The sequence below is a fragment of the Poecilia reticulata genome, chromosome 5, assembly GCF_904066995.2.
Source record: "Poecilia reticulata chromosome 5, P_reticulata-male-v2, whole genome shotgun sequence".
Taxonomy (NCBI): domain Eukaryota; kingdom Metazoa; phylum Chordata; class Actinopteri; order Cyprinodontiformes; family Poeciliidae; genus Poecilia; species Poecilia reticulata.
The window spans coordinates 22,430,569-22,455,486 of record NC_088834.1 but is presented as its reverse complement, the minus strand read 5'-3'; the positions used below and the strand labels follow the sequence as shown (position 1 = coordinate 22,455,486).

General features: G+C 39.4%; 1 protein-coding gene across 4 annotated transcripts in view; it reads left to right on the top strand.

The window, feature by feature from the left end:
- Positions 1-1,308: 1,308 nt before the first annotated feature.
- The window catches only part of quob (quattro b), a 35,861-nt gene continuing 12,251 nt past the window's right edge, over positions 1,309-24,918 (top strand). For 2 of the 4 annotated variants that reach the window (XM_017305028.2, XM_017305027.2), the window contains exons 1-9: positions 1,309-2,401; positions 16,488-16,685; positions 17,193-18,672; positions 20,226-20,384; positions 20,734-20,857; positions 22,370-22,463; positions 22,764-22,850; positions 22,968-23,084; positions 24,744-24,851. In XM_017305028.2, coding sequence (XP_017160517.2) covers positions 2,399-2,401; positions 16,488-16,685; positions 17,193-18,672; positions 20,226-20,384; positions 20,734-20,857; positions 22,370-22,463; positions 22,764-22,850; positions 22,968-23,084; positions 24,744-24,851 — 2,370 coding nt within the window. In that variant the 5' untranslated portion in view covers positions 1,309-2,398. The remainder of the gene's footprint in view (positions 2,402-16,487; positions 16,686-17,192; positions 18,673-20,225; positions 20,385-20,733; positions 20,858-22,369; positions 22,464-22,763; positions 22,851-22,967; positions 23,085-24,743; positions 24,852-24,918) is intronic. The other 2 variants (XM_017305029.2, XM_008409362.3) reach the window with 2 other exon arrangements.

Sequence of the window (24,918 nt, the reverse complement as noted above, 5' to 3'; positions counted from 1 at the left end):
GAAGTGTTTATGGAGGGCTTGTGTGTTTATGTCTGCGTTTAATAAATTGCAGAACATGCACAAACCGGTAAGGGTGTGTGCGGCAGATTTCCTGTCCGGCCATATTTCCGGTACTATTGACGCTTAATCTTTGTGTACGTTCCTCTGTCTCAGTTTTGTCTGGTGCACAGTGTGTGAGTTATTTATGTGGTCTCCAATCCCCCACACTCACACTGACTCATGAAACAAAGATCTGCCCTTGTTGGCGTAGATGGACAGCACATCTGGATTTCATGGGCAGAAGTGTATGCATGCATGTGTGTGCGTGTGTGTGTGTGTGTGTGTGTTGAGGGGAGAAAGGGGGCAGACTGTCTCCTCTTCCTGAAGAGAAGACAGTGAGCAATACTCTGAGACAACAATTTGTGTTTGTTGCTGGTGGTCAATCTTCTTTTTGTTTCTTAGTGCTGGAGTCACTGTCTTATAGTTAAATCATGAACACTGACATTAAGTTGGAAAATGGATGCCCGCAGTGCTTTAAGTGTCGTCCTGGGTTGCTTTGTGACCACCTGGACGAGTCTTTAATGTGCTATTGAAGACGTTTTGGTGCACTGAACACTTATGCCTACGTTAATCACTGTTCCTTGTCCATGGTAATTCTTGAATTAAGAAAAGCAGTTGTCTTTTCACAAAGGGCAAGGTTGATTTGGGTAACTTTGTTCCTCTTAAAAATGGAAAAAATAATAATTTAAAAACTTCTTGGTTTTACTTAGCATAACTTTGATGATCTGAAATGTGTAAGAGTGACAAAAAAAGCAAAAAACAGAAGTGATCCTACTTTGAAAATGCCTTCCAGTGTGCTGTACGTCTTATAAATTATGTCACACCACTGCGCCTTGTGGCTTGGCTAATGTGAACATTTTTATTTGTTTGTCCCAGTGTGACTTTCAATGACAACGCTATTTCATTCTAGCTCTGCATGGCATGATGAAAGAAAGACAATTCAAAAGTAAATTTCAGTGGCATGTAAATAAAACTCATGTCTAGAACATCAGTTTCACAGCTTAGGGTAAAGGACAAATTAGCTTCTACAGAGTGCGAAACAACTCACAGACTGAAGGGTAAAGTTTTCTTTTAATACTTTCAGCTGAAACCTTACCTGAATCTTTGATGAAAAGAAATATTATGTTTCCTCAGATTTTTATTTATTTTTTTGTGTGTGTGGAAATATTCATGGATTTCCATGTAATTTCTGGAATTCGAATGGATAAACACTCAGAGGTGGAGGCCAGCTGTTAGCAAACCACCAGAATCACAATCATTCTCTGGGCTTCAGCCCCAAAAATAAAAAAATAAATGCTGGCCTGTCAATCTTTTTACACATGGGAAGCCACTATAGTGAATTCTTCTGCCTGCAAATGGCAGCAGGTCCTGCCTGGGTTTCATTCAAACCTAATGCAATTTGCGGCCTATATACAGTACTTTCCTCTGATCTTATGCAGCGGCATGACGGCAGTCCTGCTTGGCTTGGACCGCAGCAGGGAACCTTCTGTGGTCTCTTCTTTTGACGCTAGGCTAACGCAGGTCAGTCTGCCCGGCGGACAATTGCTGAAGAGAGGAAATGAGAAAGCCTCAAAGTAGACAGTGGAAGTCTATGGAGTTAGAAGAGAGAGAAGAAAGACTGACTTAGCCTCCTGAAAGCTGTCTGAGAGTAAAACACAAAAGAAAAGGGGCCAAAAATGAGGGGCTGGATTTCTGCGGATCTGAGCCACAAAAAAACAAAACAAAAAAAAAATGGTGCGCTTCCTTCAAAGTGTGCTCATGCATGGGGAGGTTTGAGTGCACGGCAGAATGGGATGTGGAAATGTTTCGATATTCCGACGTGGAGTACAGTAACAGCCAGCGACTGTTTCTCTGAATGCTTTGTGTTTGGGATTGTGATATATTGCGTCTGTGGGTGTGTGATAAAGCATGAGGGAGAGAGAGAGAGAGAGAGCAAAGAAAATCTCTGAAAAGCCTGGAGGGGGATTTTCCTCTGAAAAGGGAGCGCTTTTCTCCTCCCCCTCCCTGCACTCCTTCCCTCCTTTCCTCCTCTCTTCCCCCCCACCCGACACTCAGAGGAGCTGGGGAAGTGAACTAGAAGTGAAAGAGGAGCTGGAGGATCAACAGGCAGCCCAGCAATGCACGTCTCTCTATGCCACAAAGTTAAAGTGCGTGAAGAATGGGGCTGACTTTTCTTCTTTTTCAATCAAGTCGACTCACTGTCATGTGGATGCTCTTCAGGCAGCCTCCGGCGGGGATATGCTAAACATGGCAGGTCTCCAAACGCAGAGCCAAGTGGAGCTACTGTAGGTAAAGAGGATTATCAGGATCCAAAAATGAAGAAACTTTCTGCCCGATAGAGGGGGAAGCTCCAGCAATCATGGTAAAGTATCATGGAAACGTTACCTCCTGTTTGTCCTTCCTGTTCATTGTTGTTTTGCGGTTAAAGCGAGCAAGTGCTCCACTGACCCATTAACTCAGACCTTGTGTTTTTGTTGGACAAGTCTGCGGCTTTGCAAAGCATTTCTGGGTGAAGTTTAGCAATCGTGAATTGCTTACCCGCAGATCCTCCCCGCCAGCAAAATAAATAAATCACCATGAATAACTTTACTTTCTTTTGCATTTTTTTTGACGAGCTCCCAGGATCACCGACTGGATTGTACAACTTCACCTCACTTGCTCTCTAGGTAGTAAAACGTATCCTTACGGCACACAAAGTCTGCACAGTGTTATTGTAGCCACGCTCAGTGAAGGTTTTTTGTTGTTGTTTTCTGAACTCACTTGGTGAGACAGCTCACGACATCTGAAGCTTTCCAAGTGTTTGCCTACTGGGAAAGAGAGAAAGAAGCTCATTGTCTTTTGTGTTGAACATTTTAATCCTTTTGGGCTTAATTGATGCAGAAACCTCAGGATGTTGAGCACGCTTTATAACTGGTTTGACTCCTTTTCATGTGTTCAGTTGTGGCTCTTTAAAAAGTATCCACGCCTTTCTAGGTTGTTGGGTTTTTTTTTATGAGTGGTTTAATCCCAGTTATAGCATTGTTAATTTAACAATAACAGGTTAGCCACATGATGGGAATGTTTTTATTTACCTGTGGTAAAGCAGTATCTTACAAAAGTATCCATGCCTCTTAAATATTTTCCTATTTTGTGAAGCTACATGCAAAAACTTTTGGGATTTGATACCCTTAAAAAAAAAAAAATCCAATGCAACTGGCTGCCTTCAGAGCCTGCATGTGTGTTGTGTGTGTGTGTGTGTGTGTGTGTGTGTATGTGTGTAACGTGACTCAATGAAAGCAGGGGTACGGTGACTCGTAGGAGCTCTGGAAGAGTTGCAGCGATCCCCAGCTAATGTGAGAGAATCGTTTAACTATTAGTAAAGGACTGTACCAACATGACCTTTCTAAAAGAGGTTCAAAAAGTCCAGTAGAGACAGAAAGTGACAAAAAGTCTTGTTTTTTAGTTTTACACAACTGTCACAAAGGCAGCAAAAAAAAATGTGGCAGAAGGTGTTCCAATCCAATTTGACAAAACGTTCACTTTCTGGCCAAGGCTCAAAACACTGTGGAGACAAAAAAAAAGTACACGTCACATTTAACATCCACAGTGAAACACAGTGATGGCAGTGCTATGCTGTGGGGATACGTTTTTTTTTTTTTTTTTCAACAGGGACAGGGAAGCTGGTCAGAACTGATTGGAAAATTGATGGAGCTAAATGCAGAAAAGTCCTGCTGGAAAATCTGTCAAAGGCTCCAAAAGACTAACAGTGAGGAATGGGACAGAAGTTCAACCTTTATAAAATCACGTATGAATTTGTTGTTCATGGACCATCCCCATCCGATCTGACTGAGCTTAAGATATTTTGCTAGAAAATTGGGCAAAACGTTCTGCATCTAAGTGTACAAATCACTCAGAGACACAAAAGTACTTTTGATTATGAGACTAAAGTCTGAAGTAGTTTCACATTGAATCACGACGGCTGACAACACAAAGATTCTGTTCTTTTCAGATTTTTTTACTTTTAAGGAATCCTGCAAACCGTGCGTCACTTTCCTTCAACTTCGTAGTCGTGTGCTGTTTCAAGCTAATTTACAACACAATTCCTACCAAATCTTTTAATTTAACAAAGTGTAAGATATATAAGTATATTTTGCAAGGTCTTGTAACTGTAACCTCTTTAACTCCCTTTACTGAAAGAAACATCTGAGTTGATGAATCTCAGTCAGACTCCTTATCAAAAGATTGAGTCAAAAGTCTAGACTGTAATTTACCTGCCTCCATCTGTATCCATCTGCATACTTACTTGTTTAACCAGCATTCAGGCCCAAGGCTGTTTGTTTTACTTAAACCATGAGTGATGTTTCCCTTCATGACCACCCTGACTTAGTCATTTAAACCTGAAGAGTCTAAAGCATCTGATTACTGCACCGTGTATGAGCAGAGCTTTCTATGTTGGGTAAACACTTAACAATGGAACACAACCCAGATCCCTTCTCACTGGCGTGCACTGTACCTGCACTTGGTAACGGTTTGACATCCATTAGCAGCGGTCTTTCATTCCGGAGTATTAGTAAGGTCAAGGACTTGCTTCAGCAAATCTCAAGAGAAGCTGGTTTTGTTTCGTTTCTCTGCTAGAGATATAGATTAAGTGCAGTACAAACCTGCTATATATGAGCAGGTCAGGTCAGTCAGACATGATTATTCATTATTTATTTGTGTTAACAATTGACATGAGAAAGAAAAAACACAGAATGCAGTGTGACTTATGGTCTATATTGTAACTCAACGTCCTACAGTCACAGCTGTAATCCTCTCACAGTTATTAGTGAATTCCTGCTTTGGCTAAAACAAGTCACATCACATCTTTTCACATCATTTCACTTCCTTAATTCTGAAAGCATCATCCCTGGCTTTGCTTGCTCTGCATTCACTTTGCAAAGCCATACTGAGAAAATAAAAATAAAAAGGTATGGAAATTATTACTATGAGCTAATCTTGTAATTAAGATATTTATATCAGAAATGTGTGGCTTATTTGTGAGCTGAGGTTTTCCTCTTGCTGATTTCAGATTTCTTTTTAATAACCAATCTATTCTGCTCTGAGTGGCTACAAATTATTCATATGATTATTTATATTATGAGGAAGAAGAAGTGTGTGAGAGAGTAAAAAAAGCAATTTGATGACAGATAGTTTACATTTTAAATTCTATATTACATTAGTGGTCAGTACAGTTAGTGTTGCTATTATTACTAACATAGTCAACAGTAAGAATGTAGATTTTTACTGCTGACATTTCCAAAAGGTTGCCAACATTTAATCTAACATATTCCACAACATAAAGAGCTTAAAACTGGAAAATGTTTTAAAAACATTAATTTACCCATCCATGATCTTTCCTGGTATTTAGAGAAAGTTTTGCTCTCTCTGTCTCTCTCAGTGTAAATAAACCTCAAACAAGTAGACATTAAATAACTTCTTCAATTTCTGTGATCTTCACACCTCACTGATTCAGACTTTAGCTAACATCAGTAGCAGCCTCCACACCGAAGACTGTTGTTTCCATCACAACCTGGTAGCTCTTAGATATGGTGCATTAGTGGAATTCTGAAATTTTTAATTTTTTGTCTGATTAGTTATTGTAATTTGCCCTATTCCAGCAGCTTGTACCCCTCTGTTGCGACAAAAAGTTTTATTAATATTAATGTTAGTTTAGTTTTTAAGTAATGCTAGTGGCACCATGCTAAGTTTACCGTCAGCAAAAATAGTCATAAGTCTTATTTCTTAGCCATTTTAAAAAATAAAATATGGCTAAAATTAAGGGTCAGAAAATTGCAGATGTTGTGAAACATATAATCTGTTTGTCCCTGGAAATAAATCTATAAACAGTTTGGTTTCTGTCAGTTAAGTCAAGATACAAGTGATTTCTCTTGTATATTGGACAATGAATAAATTTTACATAATTGCGGCTGTAGGAGCCACAGTTTGTTACATACTGTATAAAATATTTTCTTCCCAGTAACATAATAAATAACATTCAGTCTGTTACAGGGTTACGTTTACAGATTCTATGTTTATTTTGCGATTATCGATAAGTGTTTGCATGAACACGGTCGGTGGTTCAACACCGGATATATATACACCTACACTTACATGCTAAGGTTGTCAAATCAACCTACTCAGATTTTTTTTTTCATATTCTTTGCTTGATTGTTACGCCGTATCATTTTCCCCACCACTGATAAACCCGCAAAGCAAATGCTTTCCACATATTTTCAAAACCAGCGCAGAGCAACGTATTCATGGGAAAATCTTCATACTCTGGCTGTCAGTGTACAGCATGTAGTAATCAAACACAGAAAAATACGTCGAAGCTATTTGGCATTTCCTTCCCATTAAAATTCACACAGGCTACCAAATCCTTTCGTAATACATTCACAGAGAAATATCTAAAGTTTATCTTTAGTGTTTGCCAGACTCTTTTTCTTTTATCTCAAGGTGTGTTCTGGCATGCTGCTGGTTTTCACCAAACACCTTTGCCAGCTCATTGTATTTTTTTCATTTTCTAGGTCATATAGTTGAGCAACAGAAGATATGAAAGTAGTTTATTGAGCATTCCATAACATCTGGCTGCTGTGCACACAATGGGAGCATTTTTGAAGCACTTTTTTTTTACTTCATACTTGTTCTGAATTGCAGCTGTGAGTCAGAGATTGTTTTCTCAAAAGAGACGACAGCAGATATTTAAGCTGGATCCTGACACATTGAGCTCATTGTTTTGAGACAGTTCCAGTATGACTGCCTGTTGTAGCATTGTTCAGACCCGTGACATTTCCAGTCTACATGCTAAACTAGCGTGCACTTAAACTTCTAGATATTATATATATATCACAGGATTTTCACCTTATAAACAAGTTTTACATTACATCCCAAAGATTTGGAAAAACAAAATGAACAACATATTCAGTCCCTCCAAATAAATAGAGATTTAATGTCATGTTTTTCTATTGACTATTTTTATCGGTTGAAAAGATTTCAGACGGCAATTGACTCTGCTGAGTTAAGCAGGAGACAGGGCTGTCTCTTTACTAGGCAGAAGACACTTAATGTGAAAGAGGGATGAGAGACACTGGCCGCATGCTTTTGATTATATGAGTATGACTAATCCTGTCGTTTTGATTACGACCACAATTGCTCTGAGACAAAACCTCATTTCAAATGTGGTTTGCATGCGAAACCAGTTATAGAGCAGGGTTTTTAAGCCACATGTAAAAAATCATGCTGAGTCAGACATGGAGAACCAAATGACTCACTTCAAGTCTGCATTCACTTTACCTGAGTACGAAACGTATTTCCTCTTGACTGTGGTTGTTGCCATCGCAATGCAAACGATTTCCTGGAAAGCTATGTCATCTTATACTTTATGAGCTTGGGGTCATTTATGCTAAATCCACAAAATACAGCCGTAGCGATACGCCAACCTCATTAAGTGGTATGGTAAATGTTACTGGCACCAAAAGATGAAATGAGATTTTAACCATAAATCCCCTCTCGCCCCCCACCTTCCTTTTTATTTATAAACAGTATTCCAAAAAAAAAAGAAGAAAAAGAAAATCCATCATCAGCTAAGAAAACCCAGACAAAGATCAGTTAAGTCTAACACCTACAGGAAACAATAAACCAGATGAAAGGTTTGGCATTATCAATGGGAAAAGTGATGTCACTTTTCCTATTTTGCCATGTATGCTAGCACACTGGAAAAAGACTTTGTTGAACATCAACTCCTGTCACATCTTTAAAGTATGTGATGCATGTTTTTTGGGGTAGCGCATGTGTATCGGTATCAGAGGCGTGGAATTCAGTTTCTTGCGGCTTCAGGAAAGTATTACTTTTGCCATTATTTTGTCTTTTTTTTGTTACTTAAGGGTTAATTGGCAATTTCAGATAGACGTTTAATGTACAATGTCAGATACATAAGATGAATCCGTCAAAAAGTGGGTCAAACCATGTATTTCAGTTTTAAGAATTATGCATGCAGATGTAAGTGAATTGTCATCACTGATGAGTACATAGCACAGTGTGACATTAAATGATATCACAACAGTGTGGATGGGATATACAGTAGCTATTAGCCAGTGGCAAATGTCTTACAGTTCTCACAAGTCATTTCTATAATGTCAGTTTCTATTTGCCACTGAATACCCCACATAACCACCTTCCTAAAATAATGGCCTAATTCTTTTTTTTTTTTTTACTTTTGCAAAAAAAAAGTAAAAAAAATAAAATAAAATAAAGACAAAAAAAAATCACTCTTTGAATTAAGCCATAATTTTAGGAGGGCGATGAAATGCTGCCACACAAACATGATGAAAAGTGGAAAATGTTTTGCTGCTAATATATTATATATATTATATATTTGCCCATTTACCCATAAAAACAGGAACTTTCAATATCTAGCAAGGTATTTTCGCAATATACCATCTATTAAAAGAGCGCCCCTCAGATTAAATCCACTCCCTGCTCCGGCGGGAGTGGATTTACCGTAATAAACAGATATTGGCTAGAAAGCGCAACGTCTCCCCTTTCAGCAACCGTTGGAATTTTTCAGATAGCGCCAAGTGCGGCGAAATTACAGTACTGCAAATTTGGCTGGACCATCGGCGATCTGTTCTGTCTGGAAGGGTTAAAACAAACATCTTCACATCTGGGCCTGTGACAAAAGCTACAGCTCACTTCATCAGACAGTCAACTGCTGCCAACATATGAATATTAAGAAATACTGCAAACATACAGTCTAAAAGGGAAATCACACAAGGGAAGAACTTCAGAGTCCAAAGCAAAATGAAGCTTCAAGTTCAACTTTGGGCTCCAGGGAAAACATCTAACTTCCAAATCTGAATTTGTTTATTGGCTGACAAAGTGAGCAGCAAGGCAAGTTAAAGCAGGCACAATATTCTGATAAAAAACCCATATCAGTTACCAAATTCTTTTTATTAGTGCTGACCTGGTTAGCTTTTGGACAGGTCAACAAAGCCAGACAGGGAGAAACCAGGCGGTGTCAAGTATTTTACGGCACATCTTACCTTAAGTGCCACTTTTGCCTGGAGGTGGAATGAGAGCGCACTCCGTTCAAAAGAATTTTAAGAGCCAATCGGCATGAAAACGTAAACAAAAATCCTTTCAAAATGTCACATCAAGAGCTGTTACAACTTAATTAAAGTCAATCATCTTAACATTTATGTTCTAGGCAGTTTTTCTTCTCATTGTAGCAAATGACAAAAAAGAAAACTCACTGCCAATGCATGCCTGACAGGTTGTTTATACTGTGGCTCAAATATGAGGTGAAACTTTCTTTAGCCTGAGCCTGGGGCGGTGTGCTCCAACCTGCAATTATTTGCTCACTAGCAAACTTAGCAAAAGGACGGGGGGGGGGACTAAAATGGAGGGCAAGAAAAAGAGAAAGCCAACTTTTAAAACAAATGCCTCCTGTCTATGCTAGCTTGCCCATTTAGGTCATACCATGACCTTTGCTGGAGCCTGAAGCTCCTTCTAGAGTTTAATCACTGGCTGCTTTGGACAATAGCAAGAGGAAAGGGAATCCCCGTGTCGTGAATGTGAAGCAGAGGCAGCGGGGGAATGTGGTCGGCTGGAAATTGATCAAAAGCAACAGCCTCTGCAGAACCAGATAGAGGTTGGGATTTATGCCTGACTGAATGCTCTTCAGTGTCTGACCGTGGGAGTAAATAGTCATTGTGAGCATGGCATTGGCTATGCTGATGTGCTGGACAGTGTAAAAACAAAAGTTAGTTAAGTAGTGATCCTGATAGAGTACAACAACTCAAATACACTGTTTAGCAGACTTTAGCAGTGCTCATAACAGTTGCATATTGGTGTGTGATACTTGGTGACGGACTGTGTGAAAACTTGGTATCGTCTTCAGATGTTTTGCCCGCAGACAGCAGCGAAGTGAGCGAGCTGATAAAATGGGGTCAGTGTGGCACCATCTAGTGTAGTAAATGATTTTATTGCGAGGTGTCATTTATGCTTTTCAGAATTGCCAGCCTTGTTTGCGTAAAATCTGTGTTTTTTTATTTGACTTGCTGCTCTACAGTTTGTTTGTTGTTTAGTACTCAACCCAGATTGTGCTTGAATCTGTCTCCTTTCTTGACTCCACACCCACATTGCTAATATTTCTAACGCTGCTGTAACTAGGACTGTGATTGCAAAGTGCGCTTGCTGTTCGCAAACATCTTTTTCTCAAACTTTTAAAATTTTATGGATTCGTTCACGCTTACAGTTCATGTCTGCTTTAAGGTAGAGTCTGTTCTATTGAGATACATGAAAACAGTCAACCTCCCTCCCTTCATTTGGCTGACTGGACTTTCTGAAGTGGATCCAGCTGAGCTTTGCTCGGTAAATCTCAGGAGGTTCTACCTCATATATTACTAGCCAAACCACCCACAGTCATGACTTCCAGTAACGGAAATTTTTTTTTTGCTATCTTAGCAACGGTAACAAAACAGGGGTTTATATTTCACGTCATGAAGAGTGCATGCCATTAACCCAAAAATGCTTATCGAGAGAGTAGAATGTGTTTTAACAAAGCTCTTTTTAGAATAAAATTGACTACAGATTTGAACAAAGTATTTTAGATTTTAGCTAGAGATGTTTGTTTAAATTACATGCTAACTTTGTGAGGCAGCTGCAGTGAACATTATCTTATTCATGCAAATTGATTCTTCTCGTCACAGTTTTTTTTTCCCCCAAACTTAAAGTATTTGCCTTTAAGCTTGACTAGACTCGTAGTTGCAGCTCACACCTGTTTTATCAGATGAAGTAAGGCCAACGTAGTAACGAGAAAGCTCTGCCTGAGACTAATTTGATGAACCATACTGTCACGGTATTGCAAGAGCTTTTTGCACAAGATCCCATCAAGCCCTTACACATTACTGAATACAAATGGGCCAAATTATTTTTTGTCTAACACTGCCACCAACCATAAATGTAGAGCACTAGATAAAACATCACAAAAATGTTTTATCTGCCAATATATAGCAATGAGATTTAAACACAAGTGCTTGTAATCTACATGGAAAAGAAAACAGGGCTTGACTATCGCGCAGAAGACCAGATGACTGTGCACATCTAAAACCGGACTTTAAAATCTCTCTTCATTTCAAAATAAATTTTTTTCTACTTGTAAAATTGTAATTGTTCCCTCTCTGTGCGTTGATCCTTACATAGCTTAGGTATATTAAACACCTAGATGTTAAAACCTGAGTTGAAAATCCTAGTCTAGGGTTCCCAACATGGACCGTCTAACATGTTTGGTTGCCTTTTGAAGGACTCTAGACCTGACAGTTCAGCAAATGGGACAACTTGAGGAAACCTCCCTCTGTAACACTCCACTTTGAAAAAACAAAGACAGAAGTAGACAGATTTTAATCAATGCCTTTTAAAAGAAAATTGCAACCATTGAAAAAATGTAATCTTTTGGACATATATTTAATAATGTTCAGACTGACTACATCTTAATCACAAAAGCCAGAGATCAAAACTAAGTTTGAGGCATGTACTCACACCACTAATCAGGTTTTAAAGCTGACTGGTGAGAAAACTTCAAACCTCATCTCTGACAGAGTTGGTGGAGGCTTGTGTAACAACACTAGGGACATAAAACAGACTGTGATTCATAAATATATTTTATTTCTGGCCATTTGTATTTATGTCAAACTGGACTCCAGTACTTTGGATAATTTTGGACATTTTTTTTTAACTCATTACGATGCACCCCACTCTTGATTTCCAAGCTTATATGAAACCTTGGAACAAATTCACTTTCTAAACTTGACAACAAGTTTTTGAATACAGATTTATTTCTAATTACAAATTGTTCTACTAAGAGTAAGGAGTTCAATATCAGAGGGTATAAATGTAGCTGTATTTTTTTAAGCACACATAATGGGCTGTGTATTGTATCTTGTTGATTTTTAAAATAATTAGCAGCAATTAATAGCAGCTAATTTTTCTTTTAACATAAAATAGCATTCAAATTAGGCTAAAGGATAAAACGGTACATGATTTGCATTCATAGCTTACAGTAATAATAGACAAAAGCTGGCAGGCTTCCCTTGAGAGAATGTTAATTACAGTCACTACAGATATTAAACTTCCATGAATGCAGAAAAAAAAAAACAGACCTGAACGTCTCTGAAAACAGCAAGCATGTAAGAGTCTAATAACTGAAATAAAACACATTCAGTGACAAGCTGAGCTGCTCATCTTTGTGCAGTCCTTTATTAGAAATGTCCCCGGACACGGCGTTAGCTGTGCAGAGTACAGTAGAGCCTATATTTCAAGGGCTACGCGAGTCTTAAACAGCTGTGATGCATTACCGTTCGACCGTCTGCCTCCAACCGATTCTGCTCTCCGTTTCACAGGCTGTTGTGACAGATGTACACAATCAGGAAAACCGAAGGAATGCAATGACTAACAGAGGTGCGCAGAGTGAGAAAAACTGCAAGTGCTCAGATATTGATGTTGAATTAAATCCAAGGACCCTGCACTGTCTGGTGAGCGTTAACTCGTTTCAGCTCTGTGAATGCAAATGTTAAACATAGCTGAGAGATTTAAGGTGTTATTGCATTGTCCATAAACAACAGCTGAAGTCATCTTGCACTTGTTTTCAACATTTCATGTCCAAAGTGCAGACAGATGCTGCTGTCTCTGCCAGTTGTTCTTCGAGTTGACCAGTGTGAGGTCTTTGATGCTGCTGTGCTTTCTGTTTACTTTGAGCTCCCCAGGACCTGTTCAGGACCATCAAGCCTCACCAGGACCGGGCTTAAAGCTGGGTCCTTTGTTGGACAGGGGGGTTTACAATAACACGGCAGGCTACTGAGAACTGCTTGTATAAATAGATCGCCTGGTGTGGGTCCAAAAGTAGTATCCTCAAATTAAGCAAGCTATTCGACTAAACCTGGCTTTTTAATTTCAACTTTTTTTACTGTAAAATTAAATATTGGTGCTCTGTAAAGGCTGCTGTCAACATTTGGTGTTCTGCCCAGACTGGGTAGCACATAAAAACAAATAATCATTTATGTATTCATTAATAATTATTTAGTTTATGTGAGATGTACTTTGGTTGTCAGTCAGTTTGGCAGTAAATATAACTTATTAGTTGTTTCAGTTCTTATGTGGTGTTCATTGAATGCTTTTGTAAGGCTTTGGCATCAGTATAATATTTCTCTCTTATGAGTTTAATTTATGTTTTTATTTTTTTGTTCATGGCATTGGAGTTTGAAGCTGTGGGTGAGGTGATCGTTTCCGTTGTTTACTTTCATTCCAGTTCACCCAGTAATCAAATTGACATCAAAATTAAATCAAATAGATTTATAGTCAGTTTAATGTGTTGCTCATACCAAAACTGACTTGTCTGTATCTGGATTGAAAGGGACTGTTGTTTAAAATCCTGAAATAAAATAAAGTCCTGATAGAAAAAACATTCAACAAATCAATAAGTATACTTATGTAAAGTGTATAATTTTAGCAGAAGCTCAGTATTTTCACATTATGATAATTTTATTCATTTCATCATCACTTAGCACCAGGTGACTATCTCAGCACTAGTCCCATAATTGTTTGATCTTCTGCCTGTAAAATGATTCTTAGTCACCAAAAAACAATCTTGCACCAATGTCATCTACAAATGCCCTTAGAAAGTTTTGATCATGTTTTAATGCACTCTGGTTTTGTTACAGTATAAATAGCTATGGGCTACGCAAACAACCCTGAGGGATACCATACCAAATCAAGTCAACTTAATGATTATTAGTTTCACAACTTACTTGCTTTATTTAGTTTGTTTTTGTATACTAATTGTTTCCATTTATTGAGAAGTTAATATTTTTAATGTGTTTCATTTTGTGCTCATGCACACTTGTCTCTTTTAACTTTTATATATATTCATTCAAATGCATGTTATTTGTGTGAAAGAAACATTTCAAAATTTTGCTGTTTGAAGTTTTGAACTGATCATGTTACGTTGTGTGCTACTGTTAAGTCACATGTTACTTCATATCGAGTACTATCATTTATCATTTACTTTATAGCACAAGTGGAGAAAACCGTCAGTGCTTCACTTAGGCTTCCGCGTTATTGAGCTTTACCAACACTTAATGGACTTGTGTATACATTCTTTCTAAACACAGAAGGGAAAACACAACTTTGAAAAAGGACTCAACGTATTTGCAGACTAAACCTTCAAGAGCCCCGTCCTTATAAATACAAACTACAATTTTGTGCGCCAAATGCTAAATTCATGGAACATTTCACAGCCAGCTGACATGCCAAGCCCCAGATTTATTTTTACTGTAGCTGCTGCTGGGCTGCACGGCCGGATCAAAAGTGTGTGTGCGCTCGACTATTTCACTAATCTAATCGCAGATCTCGAAACATCCCCAACTCAAAGCCAAGCTTATTGTCGGGATGGGTTCACTGAAATGCTTTAAAGACACTCTCCTTTCATCTGAATTGTTTCCACATGCTTGGCCGCTCTTCACTAATAGCACGGCTGCTGCTGATACCTTGACCTTGCAGACATTTGGAGGATTAATTCTCAAAAAGCGTACTTACGGTGAAAACCAGCTCCATGTGCAGTACTTGACCCAAAAACTGTTTCACAGACAGCTGAGTCTTTGAGGGCATTTGAGACTAGAAGAGATGCTCCTGTCACCCCGATCATCTGGTGACCCTGGTCAGCTGAAAATACATTAACTTAAATTAACCATGTCCAGGTCCGGAAAAGAAGTGAGCAGAGCAACACAGGGAATACTTAATCATATTTATAATAAAGGAAAAAAAAAACGTAGCTTTGAGTAGTCTTGTGTTTCTCCCTTGCTCATGTTCCCTAAAGTGATAAAGATGACATCCAAAAGTGTACTCATGCAGAAAACCATGCAGCCATTTCCTTCTTTATTTGCCCAGCTCTGAGTCTCTTTGAGGAGACTCCAGGCAAGTACAGCAATGAGTCAAAGGTTGGCAAAGCATGTGTTGTTTTACTCTGAAGTGTATTTACTTTTGAGTTGTTTGGACCATGAGGACTTTCCTTAATGAGTCACAGTTAAAATGTTTTGAAAATGTCACAAGTGGAGACACAGACAGTCTTTTTAGTAATTCATGATCTTCTCGGTGCGCAGCGTAGCAAAGCAAATGTATGTGACCGAAGTTAAGTTGCTCAGAATTTCTAAAATGCGACTGCCAAACTTTTGAAATGTCATAATAACAAAAGTACAGATATGAGGCTCTGTTTGAAGGTAGTGTGCAGCTTATATATTTCCTGTAGTTTTCTTCAGTAAGTGAAAATCAAAATGTGTTAGTCTCAGAGTTAACAGCTAGTCAAAGAGAAGTTTTTATTCAGAAAATGTAGGACAAAAAGTCCTCTGTGGTCTCGGCCTCTCTAAGACTGGCATCAGGTACCAAACAAATGGGATTCATGCTGAATAAACCTCATTTAAATATCCTAAAATGTCCATTTTAAGGATAATATTCTGACATTTTAGACAAAGCTATACATTTTTATGATGCTGAGCTAAATGCTTGCCATTAGTGTTTTAACAAAATCAGTTTATCTGTGAATCCGTTCAATTGATATAAAATACTCAGAAATTTAGACATGTGGTTAGCTAAAAGTAGTTTGGTGTGAACATCTTTGTCCTTTTCAGTGAATGAGATAAGTGAACTCCCACATAAACAGTCACATCACCGCACATTCCTCTGGGATCTCGGCCTCTACGATAGCACAATGTGTAAAACTTGAAAGTGTGCAGTGTGCCAGTTCTCTTTAAATCATGTACAACTTTAGTGTTTTTATTTTACTATTTCCTGCTTTGTTTTCGAGTTACATTTTAAAAATATTCTACTCTGGGTAGACAGTATGTCTGGCTCCTATTCACGCTGCAGACTTCTTTGGTGGTGAAAGACTCTCCTTTGTTTTGTCTTTTTTTTTCTTTTCTTTTAAGTCATATTCTTACTCCCCTTTTGATGTGTAAATCTCACAGGGAGCTGATCCAGTGGCTCAAGACAGCCAAGACTGTAAAATTCTCCTCTAACTTCAGCACCAAACAAGAAAGAAAAAAAAAAGAAAGAAAGAAGCGGATGTCTGGGCCAGGAAGTGAAATGAAAAAAGTCTGGACAGCTGATTGTGTTCTGCTCACACTGCTGATGTGGAGCTTTAGTGAAAATGGCAAACAAACCCTAGATATGTCAAAAAAATAAAACCTAAAAAAGCCTTACAATTTAAAGAGGTGTACTTTTATTTTACCATGACTTATTTTCTGAACTGGGTTGTTGCAAAGCAAAATACATAAAATATGCAAGCAGTCTTTATTTTTGGGCCTGTGTTAACATGTGACTGAGAAATAACCGAGTCAAAGCAATTATGAAAAGAACAATTTTTAACTTTGAATTTCTTCCAGAATCCAGAATCCTTGGACCTGTCCATCCAGAGTGCCTTGTCGGCACTCTTCCCACCTTTTGAGGTCACAGCACCCATCGTCCTCTGCCAGCTATTTCGTACCATCGATGAGCGTTACCACGGCGATGCTCTGCAGTGCCTGCTGGACTTCCTCATTCCCTCCAAACACCTGCTGGAGTCTGTCCAACAGGCTGCATGTGTGAGTGTGAATTCATAGAAAATATACTGTACATTTTCAGTGTAGATTCCCTACTGTGTTACAGAGGGTAAACAATAAGTAAATAACTTACCATGACTGTCAATTGTTTTAACAAAAATAGTTGAGACTTAATAGAGAAGCTGTTGAGATCTAACTTTACATAGTTTGGTTACTGATATTTTTCAATCCAGAGTATTTTTATAGGTTTTTGTTAATATTTTCTATTGTGTGGACAACAGACTGCATGCTTGAGAAACATAACAGCAAACAGTTCAGTGACATGACTTAATAAAATTAAATTAAGCACTTCTGATGCTGAGATTCCTTACTGGTTTTAGTGCATGTTATTATAGTCCTTATAAAGCCCTTATAATTCTACTTATTGCCAATAAACAGCATAACTGAATGAAAATTGCAGCTCCTAATTCGTATAAGCAATAAAAAGTATCAGAGAGTAAATATAGAAATCCTTGTCACTCTGTAATAACAATATTTTTTTTTTTCCAGGCTGGATACTCTGACGTAGTTTTCCGCTGTGAGGGCTGGCCTCTTTGTCTGCACGACAAAACCGTCATCCAGTTAGCGTCTGTGAACCCTTTGCTGTTGCGTCCTGGAGACTTCTATCTTCAGGTGGAGCCCTTTGGTGACCAAGCGGCCCGGATTGTCCTCAAGAGCCTCTTGGAGGAGGGATGTCGAGAGGTTGAGGAGACGCCGATCCCTGAGACTTCCTACCCCTGCCTCTTCACCGAGGAGTGGCTGCAGGACATCAATGAAGGACGCCACGGGACTCCTCTGTCTCGCTGTTTACTTTGCACAGATCAAGGTGTGATCAAGTTGCCGTGGTCTGAAATTTCAATTCCAGAGTTTTTAGATAAGCCTAAGGCTGTCCCCGCCTGTGGTGAGGCAGCGCCTCAGACCAAGAAGGTCTCGGCTTCCTCCCACTTCAATTCATCGACCCTTCCAGTGGAGGCAGTGAGGTTGCCACAAGAAGACAGGATGTCAGCATCTCTCAGACCGTCGCACGCATCCTCAAAGCTCATCAAAATGGAAAGGCGACCGCCCAGATCAGGGTCCAAACCGATGAACAAACCTGTGGGCTGGGTTTCTCCTAACACCTGGGAGAGTCTGACCTATCAAGAAATGGAGGGGGATTATGTTGACTTGGTGGACATTGCGAAAGGGAAGGAATTTGTGGATAAACAAACTCAACCTATTTTAGTTTTGCCCAAACCTGTGAGACAGCCGCCACCCGTCCCACTTGGAAATAGCGGACAGACCCTGCAGTATGCAGAGGAGCCCTGTGTGCCATGCGGCCAAAGACAGCTGGATCAGGATCTTATTGACCTGGATTTGAAATGTAGATACAGAGACTCTTATGTAGCAGCGCTAAAAAACCCGGTGCCTTTTGAAAGGGGAGGCGTGGACCTCCTAGGTGCCTTGGACGAGGTTGGACTGTTTGAGGATGATGATGTAAGACCCGGAGGGGCGTTTGAAGGTCAAAAAGACCACCTGTGTAAGTTATCCAACCACTGCCAAGAACCTGCGACGGACAGTGAGTCCTGTGAAAGCGCGGGATGTCACCGTCCTTTGAGCTGTGAATCAGAAAACGCGATGAAGGAGTCAGCTGTGATTTTAAAACCCTTCTCTGGACTGAGCCCCAGTGACGGTAAACTAATTTCTCACCAGTTGGGACAGGCTTTTTTTAAGCATCCAGGATCGGTTGTGTCCTTGGCGACGTCCGACGGAGGCTTGAAGACACGCCAGAAAGGGGAGGTTGCAAAACCATCGGGAAAACACAAAGTTAAAGTGAGATCTATGTCTGCTTTGTCGGACACCCCCACAGGGAGTCCTATCCTGTACAAAATCAACAACAGGAGCCACAGTGATGTTTGCCCTGAAACACTAACCAGCATAATGCGGCATGAAAATAGTACAGCAGAAGAGCAGGAGGCTTCAAACGTGGAAAGACTGAAGGGCTTGAAAAAAGGTAAGCAGAGACGTTTCATCGTCTCCATTGGCTAATTCACTGCAGATTTCATTTTAGAAAGTGGCCCACACACACGCACACACACACACACGGTCCACACATTGTTAACATTATGCCCAGGCAGTCATTCATAATGAAGTGTTTCTCAATGCTCAAAGAATCTCCCAACTTTCAAGCAAAAAAAAAAAAAAAAAACGAGTGCAAGAAACTCTACCGTGACCTTGTTGTGTTTGAGGGAATGTGGCTCCTCTGAGGGTTACGCTTCATAAAGACTCTTCAGAACAAGGGTTCAAAAGTCAAAGATCAAACTTCAGCACAATCATCCTCCGGGGAATCTCCCCTGTTCTGTCTGAGATCATTGGCTGGACGGTCACATTCACGTCATTCCTCTTATCAGGGGAGGGAACGGAAATAGCAACCTGCACCCCAGTAAAAGAGGCTCTGAACCTAGTGGGTGGAAAGAAAAAAAAAAACAGGGCATTTGTCTAATTTAGGGAGACAGAATGACATGCGAGGAGGAAGTTTCTCTGCTCTCCTCTCTTGTTTTCGTGTCTAAGAATGCCCTCGGAGGGACGAGCTGAGGTCTTGGCTGGAGACATGCTTGTCATGGACTATTAAAATAGTGGGGACTATAGACGGGGCCTTGTTGAGAGGAGGTCAATTAGGAAGTCTGTCTCACTTTGCTGCCAGGCTAAGACTTTGTAATTTATTTATTTATTTTTGTACATACTGTCTATATAAAGCTGTGAATCTGTGCTGAATTTGTTTTGTTTAAACGCAAATAAAAATACTTGTTGATATGGAAGGATTGGTAGAAAGAATATGTACAAATTTAGGATCACTCAACATTTGCACTATATCTATATATAGTGTAAATTTGAGTTATTTAAATATTCATTTGAACCATTCTTTCCCATGCACAGTTAAGAAATAAAGCTTCCCACTTTAATGAAACATAGAAACAGGAAGTTTAAGTTTCTGTCCTCTAATCCCCACAGATGACACATGATACATACACCCTGAAATATACATTAAGTATTCACATAACTCTAACTCCATAAGACTTTTCTGCGTGTCTTTGACTAAGTTGCAGCTAGAATAGTAGAGTCCGCTTTCCATCTGTTAAGCATAATATATACAGTATACATTTTTAATTGTTTGAGGGTAAGGACCATTCAAGAAAACCTATGCTAGCAGGACTTTTCTTGTTTTGGTGTGTATTTGGAATCACTGTTCTGCTGGGACAAACAGCTTTGTCCGATCTTCAGTCATCGATCCCAAACCTCAGATGGATGGGAAATTAGTCAAGTTGCTCAACAACATCCCAAAGACCACAAAGAAAAAACCACAAAAGTCAAAATCTATTCACACAATCTTTTAAATGTGCAGTTTGCACACATGGAAAATCCAAGTACCTTTTGGGGAAAGACGTGATTGCGTTGGAAAGAAGCATGCCATGCATACAGCTTCATTACTTAACTCTGTCTTGCTTCTCTGTTTTGCAAAAATTAGTGCCTGGTTTTGAAAACCGAGAGTTTTGTTTGTGTTTTCAGCAGATTCAGATTCGAGCACGTCCAGCATAAATGGATTGGGTTCCAAACTTTTCAGCATAAAGGTGGAAAAACAACCTTCTGCAACAGGTTCACAAACAGAACAATCCTGCTGGAGGAAGATCAGCAGTCTGCTGGAACTGGGCATTATTTGTTTACCAGGTAAATTGTGCTCATAAGTCTCTCAAAAAATGTAAAGATTATTTCTAAAACATGAAACCAAAGTACATTTTTTGTGATCGGATAAGATAGACAAGTTCTCTTTAAATGTACCCAGACATCTTGAACACTGTAGATGAAATGATTAAATAGACAACAATCCAAGTTGATTTTCTTATCTTATTCACTTTTTGTAAAAACTGAGAAGCCCAAGCTAACAACCATTTGATTGTGCATTTAACAAACCAGTGTGTTTCTTTAAAAAAAAAAAAAAATATATATATATATATATATATATATATATATATATATTTTTTTTTTTTTTTTTTTTTTTCTTATTCTATATTTGCAGGCAGCAGGGACAGGAATGGCAGGGCGGTGGTCGAGGTCCATGGTGACAGGAAGGAGTGGATGTCCCCTCTTGTGTCAGCAGAAAGCATTTGTGAATTGCTGCTGTACTTACACTCCATACCAAGGTACAGCAGACAAGTCACATACTGTCCTTAATAATTATCTCCTAAACGGTGTGTGAGTTACTGGAAAATGGTTTCAAGCCCTTTGTTTTTCAGCCGAGAGGAATGAAAACTGGATTGCACCATCATGCAGTGACACATTTAGCCACAAGAGGGCTGCAGAACATCATTTAGAAATACTTCCAGCATATTTATTTATTTATTTTTACAAAAGAGAGGCATTGCATTCCAGCCACACAGTGTTGTGTTGTTAGTTTATAACCTTTTCTCTGCAATATATATTTTTTAAGTTTAGTCATCCATATCCAACCCATGAGAGCATCTAGTAATGACCAACATTTCCGGTGTTTCCACACAACTGTCTTTCATAAAGAACTTTAACAGCATCACTTGTTAACACTGGGTTTATTGCTGACTTTTAAGATTCAAAAGCTCTTTCTCTTGCTATTTTGACCGTCCAGTGTCTGCAGCAAAGAGACATACCACAGCAGTCTGCTGCAGCCAGACCAGCTGCCAGCAGTCTGGTATGTAGTGTCTTGCCAGAATTAGCAGTCTTGTCTCATGTAAGCTCACACAAAATAGTTTGCCTGCTCAAAAAGAAGCCCTTAAAAGTGGTATGTGAATACCTCCTCAGCATGCTATCAAATCCTACAGAAACTTTTAAGCTACCCATTCTTTTTAGGTCAGGTCTGTGGCAACAGATGAAGACCTAAACCAAAGTCGGTCCTCGAGGGCCGGCATCCTGCACGTTTTAGTTCTCTCCCTGGTGGTAGCAACAACCTTTTCAGCATGTCAGTGTTCTTCTTTGGCCTTCTAATTAGCCATCATTTGATCCAGGTGCATTAAACCAGGGAGAGAACTGAAACATGCAGGACTTTTTTGGCACTACTGACCTAAACTATGCAGGATAATGAGTCTTGAGGACCAGGATTGGGAAACACTGCTGTAGCGCTAGGCTAACATTAGCGTGCTAACATGATTTTCATCTGGCACATTGATAATTTGGCCTGTCAATTCATTCTGAGTAGATACAACTTACATGAAATGTAATTTGACTTCTTCCTCTTCTTTGATTTAATTGTCATAAAGCAGCACACGTCTTTCTCTCTCTCTCTCCAACACCTAGAGTCCTGGATATCTGATTGACCAAAGTAGAATAGGTCACATAGCATGGTGAGAGTGGAAAAGATTCAGATTCAACGCAGGGAAATCACATGGCATCATTAAACTAATGCATACAAATGAGCACAAAAATAGGTGTGACATCATCAGGCCCACAACAGGTAACAGGAAGTAAGTTTTCGCAGGGACTTCCAACCCAATAATAATAATAATAATAATCCCTAGAATGGGACTGAGAGATCCTATAGTTGTTTTTTGAGCAGGTTCTTGTCAGACGGAAATAAGAAAAGGAATGCAAAAATTTAGAGTAGCTCAAGCCTGCAGTGAGAATTCACAAAAATGGATACTGTGTCAAGCTCTGGTGTGCTTTAACGTGATGCAATGTTTTCATAGAAAGGACGTCCGAGAGCTGGGAATGACTCTGGTGATTAATGGCAGGAAGAAGCCGCCTCCGCTTCACCTCTACAAGGCTCTACTGATGGCGCAGGTTAAAACATGAAAACTGCACGCACACGCTCACAAAGCCGTCTGATAAGATTCATAGTCCTGGGAAGGCATTTTCTGCCAAAGCCCCTGTCTGATTTTCTACATAGATACAGGATCTGAGGGTGAAGGGTGTTTACTCCCGGTTTAAATGTGCTATAAAGCTATAAACTTTGCATGTACTGTGGTTTAATGTAAAGATTATGTCATGTCTAAATATCTTAAACAATACAGTAATGCTCTGTGAATGCAAATCATATTCTCCCTATATGTTTTGTGTTTGACTTTTCGCCTGCCGTAACAGGAGCAAGCCCTCCACGCTGTTCACAGCATCGTCATGGTGATCGACAAGGACAGCAGTCCCCGGCCGGAGAAGCAGCCGGGTCTGCAGGTCAGAGGTCACAGCAACTTTCACTTCCCATCAGTTTCTTTCAAAGTTTTAGTCAGATAAAAGATGAATCATACTTCCTCAAAGTCTTTGTGTTTTTTTTTTTTGTTTATTTAATAGATGGATGTTGTCACTTCGACGAGAGCTCTCAGCAAAACAGTGGAAGCTCCCCAGCTGACCTCTGACCTGGGAGGGACGTTTGCCTACAATCACAAGGACTGGGTGCAGTTCCATCAGGTATTTTATTTCCAGCCACAAAGTTTCCCTTCGAAACTCATCAGGACTGGTTAACCTCAGTTTATCTGAAGAAAATTTTGATCACACTAAAACAAAGGTCAAATCATTTTTAGATACCTTTATTTGCTACTAATCTAACATTAAAATGCCACCAGAGTAACAGATAAGAGGATGCAACATGTCCTTTCACTTTCTGATGTTTTTAGATCAAGAAACTAAAACGTCACCCTGTTCGCCTTTGCAAATTAACTCAAGCTCACTTAAATTAAATTGAAAGTTGTTTTTGTTTGTTTGTCTGTTTGTTTGTTTGTTTGTTTGTTTGTTTTTTAAATTTAGGTCTGGACTTTGACTGGGCCACAGGCTTTGATCGAAACCATTTTATTGTATCTCGGAGTGTGTTTCGAATCCCATTTTAAACTTTACCACAGTTTCATTCCTGAGCTGTCTGGGTTGATCTTTGGTCTTCTTGATTCTGTTTTTTTTAAGCAAATTTTCATCTCTCTGAGAACTTAGAGCAGGTTTATTCATAGTGGGAATACGTTGCCTCATTTTTGGTTGTCTCATGTAAGCTCACACACTGACTGAACCTCTGCAAGGTTCAGTCAGTGTGAATATTTTTGTGAGGTGCTTCACATCATTAGATGTGATCAAATGTACAACATCATCACTCTGCATAAACAAAGCTCGCGCCGTATAAACATTTGCAGCAGCACAAACGTCTTGGTGCTCACATGTTTACAGAGGCTCCGCTCGCATTTTTGATCTGGACAATTTATTGTACTTCACTTGAACCAATGAATGCTCCAGCTTCCCGCTTTGCATGAGATTACAAATCTAAACAGAAGGGAATTCATAAAGTCTTCCTCTGGCAGTTTTAGATCGACAACACCTGGCCTGAAAGTTGTTTGACGCAGCATGAAATGTAGAGACTAGATAACGATGTGGTGTTAAATATTCGACAGCTGGTAGTTTGCATGAGGATCTATGTAAAGACACGGAGCATTTTTTTTTTTTATTAACAGCATCCGATTAGTAATAAAGCATAGAGAAAATCAAACTCATAAATATTATTTCAGATGACTGAGTGAAGTTTTTAATGTAGCTTCAGAAGATATTTGTGTGAATATTTTCTGTGGTTGCAAATTTCACATACGAGTGCACATTTTCTTCTGCCTCCAACTTTCTTTGACATCATTTGTGGATCACATTTCTGTGGTTTCGTTGTGCACAAGAGAAACCTGCGACTTTGCATTGACACTCACCTGTCTCACTTTGGGTATTACACGGGGTTGGAGCCTTAGATTCAACAAGGTAACAAAGAATTATTTCTCATCTTCGCTATACAGAGATTTCGGTACAAATAGACATGAGAAAATCACAAAGTTGTTGCAGAATTGTTTGCTTCACAATCACGATGAAAATATTTAGTTCCTGTTCCAGTTCTTGACACAAAGAGAGGTTCTCTGTGTGGTCGTCTGCTGCTCATTAAAAGTGTTCAGTCTGTACCTAAACAGCATGTTTGAGACCTCCTCCCTGACATGCCGTAAGCTTTGGGTGATAAACAGAACTTGTTTATTATTGGATCTTATACGATTGGTCTTTGAGTGGCATCTTTATAGTTACACATCATGTTTCTGCCTTTTATTTAATTCGTTTCAGAAGCACGTACCTTTCATGGCAAACCTGCGAGGGGCCAACAGCTTGTTACAACGGGCCATCAAGAGAGTGGACAGAAGGAAACAAATGGACTCTGCCGAGGTCGGACAGGTTCGCGGTGTAAAAGACGCTGTTAGTTTTTCCATCCGGTCTCACGTTTTGACCGCCCGCTTTCTGG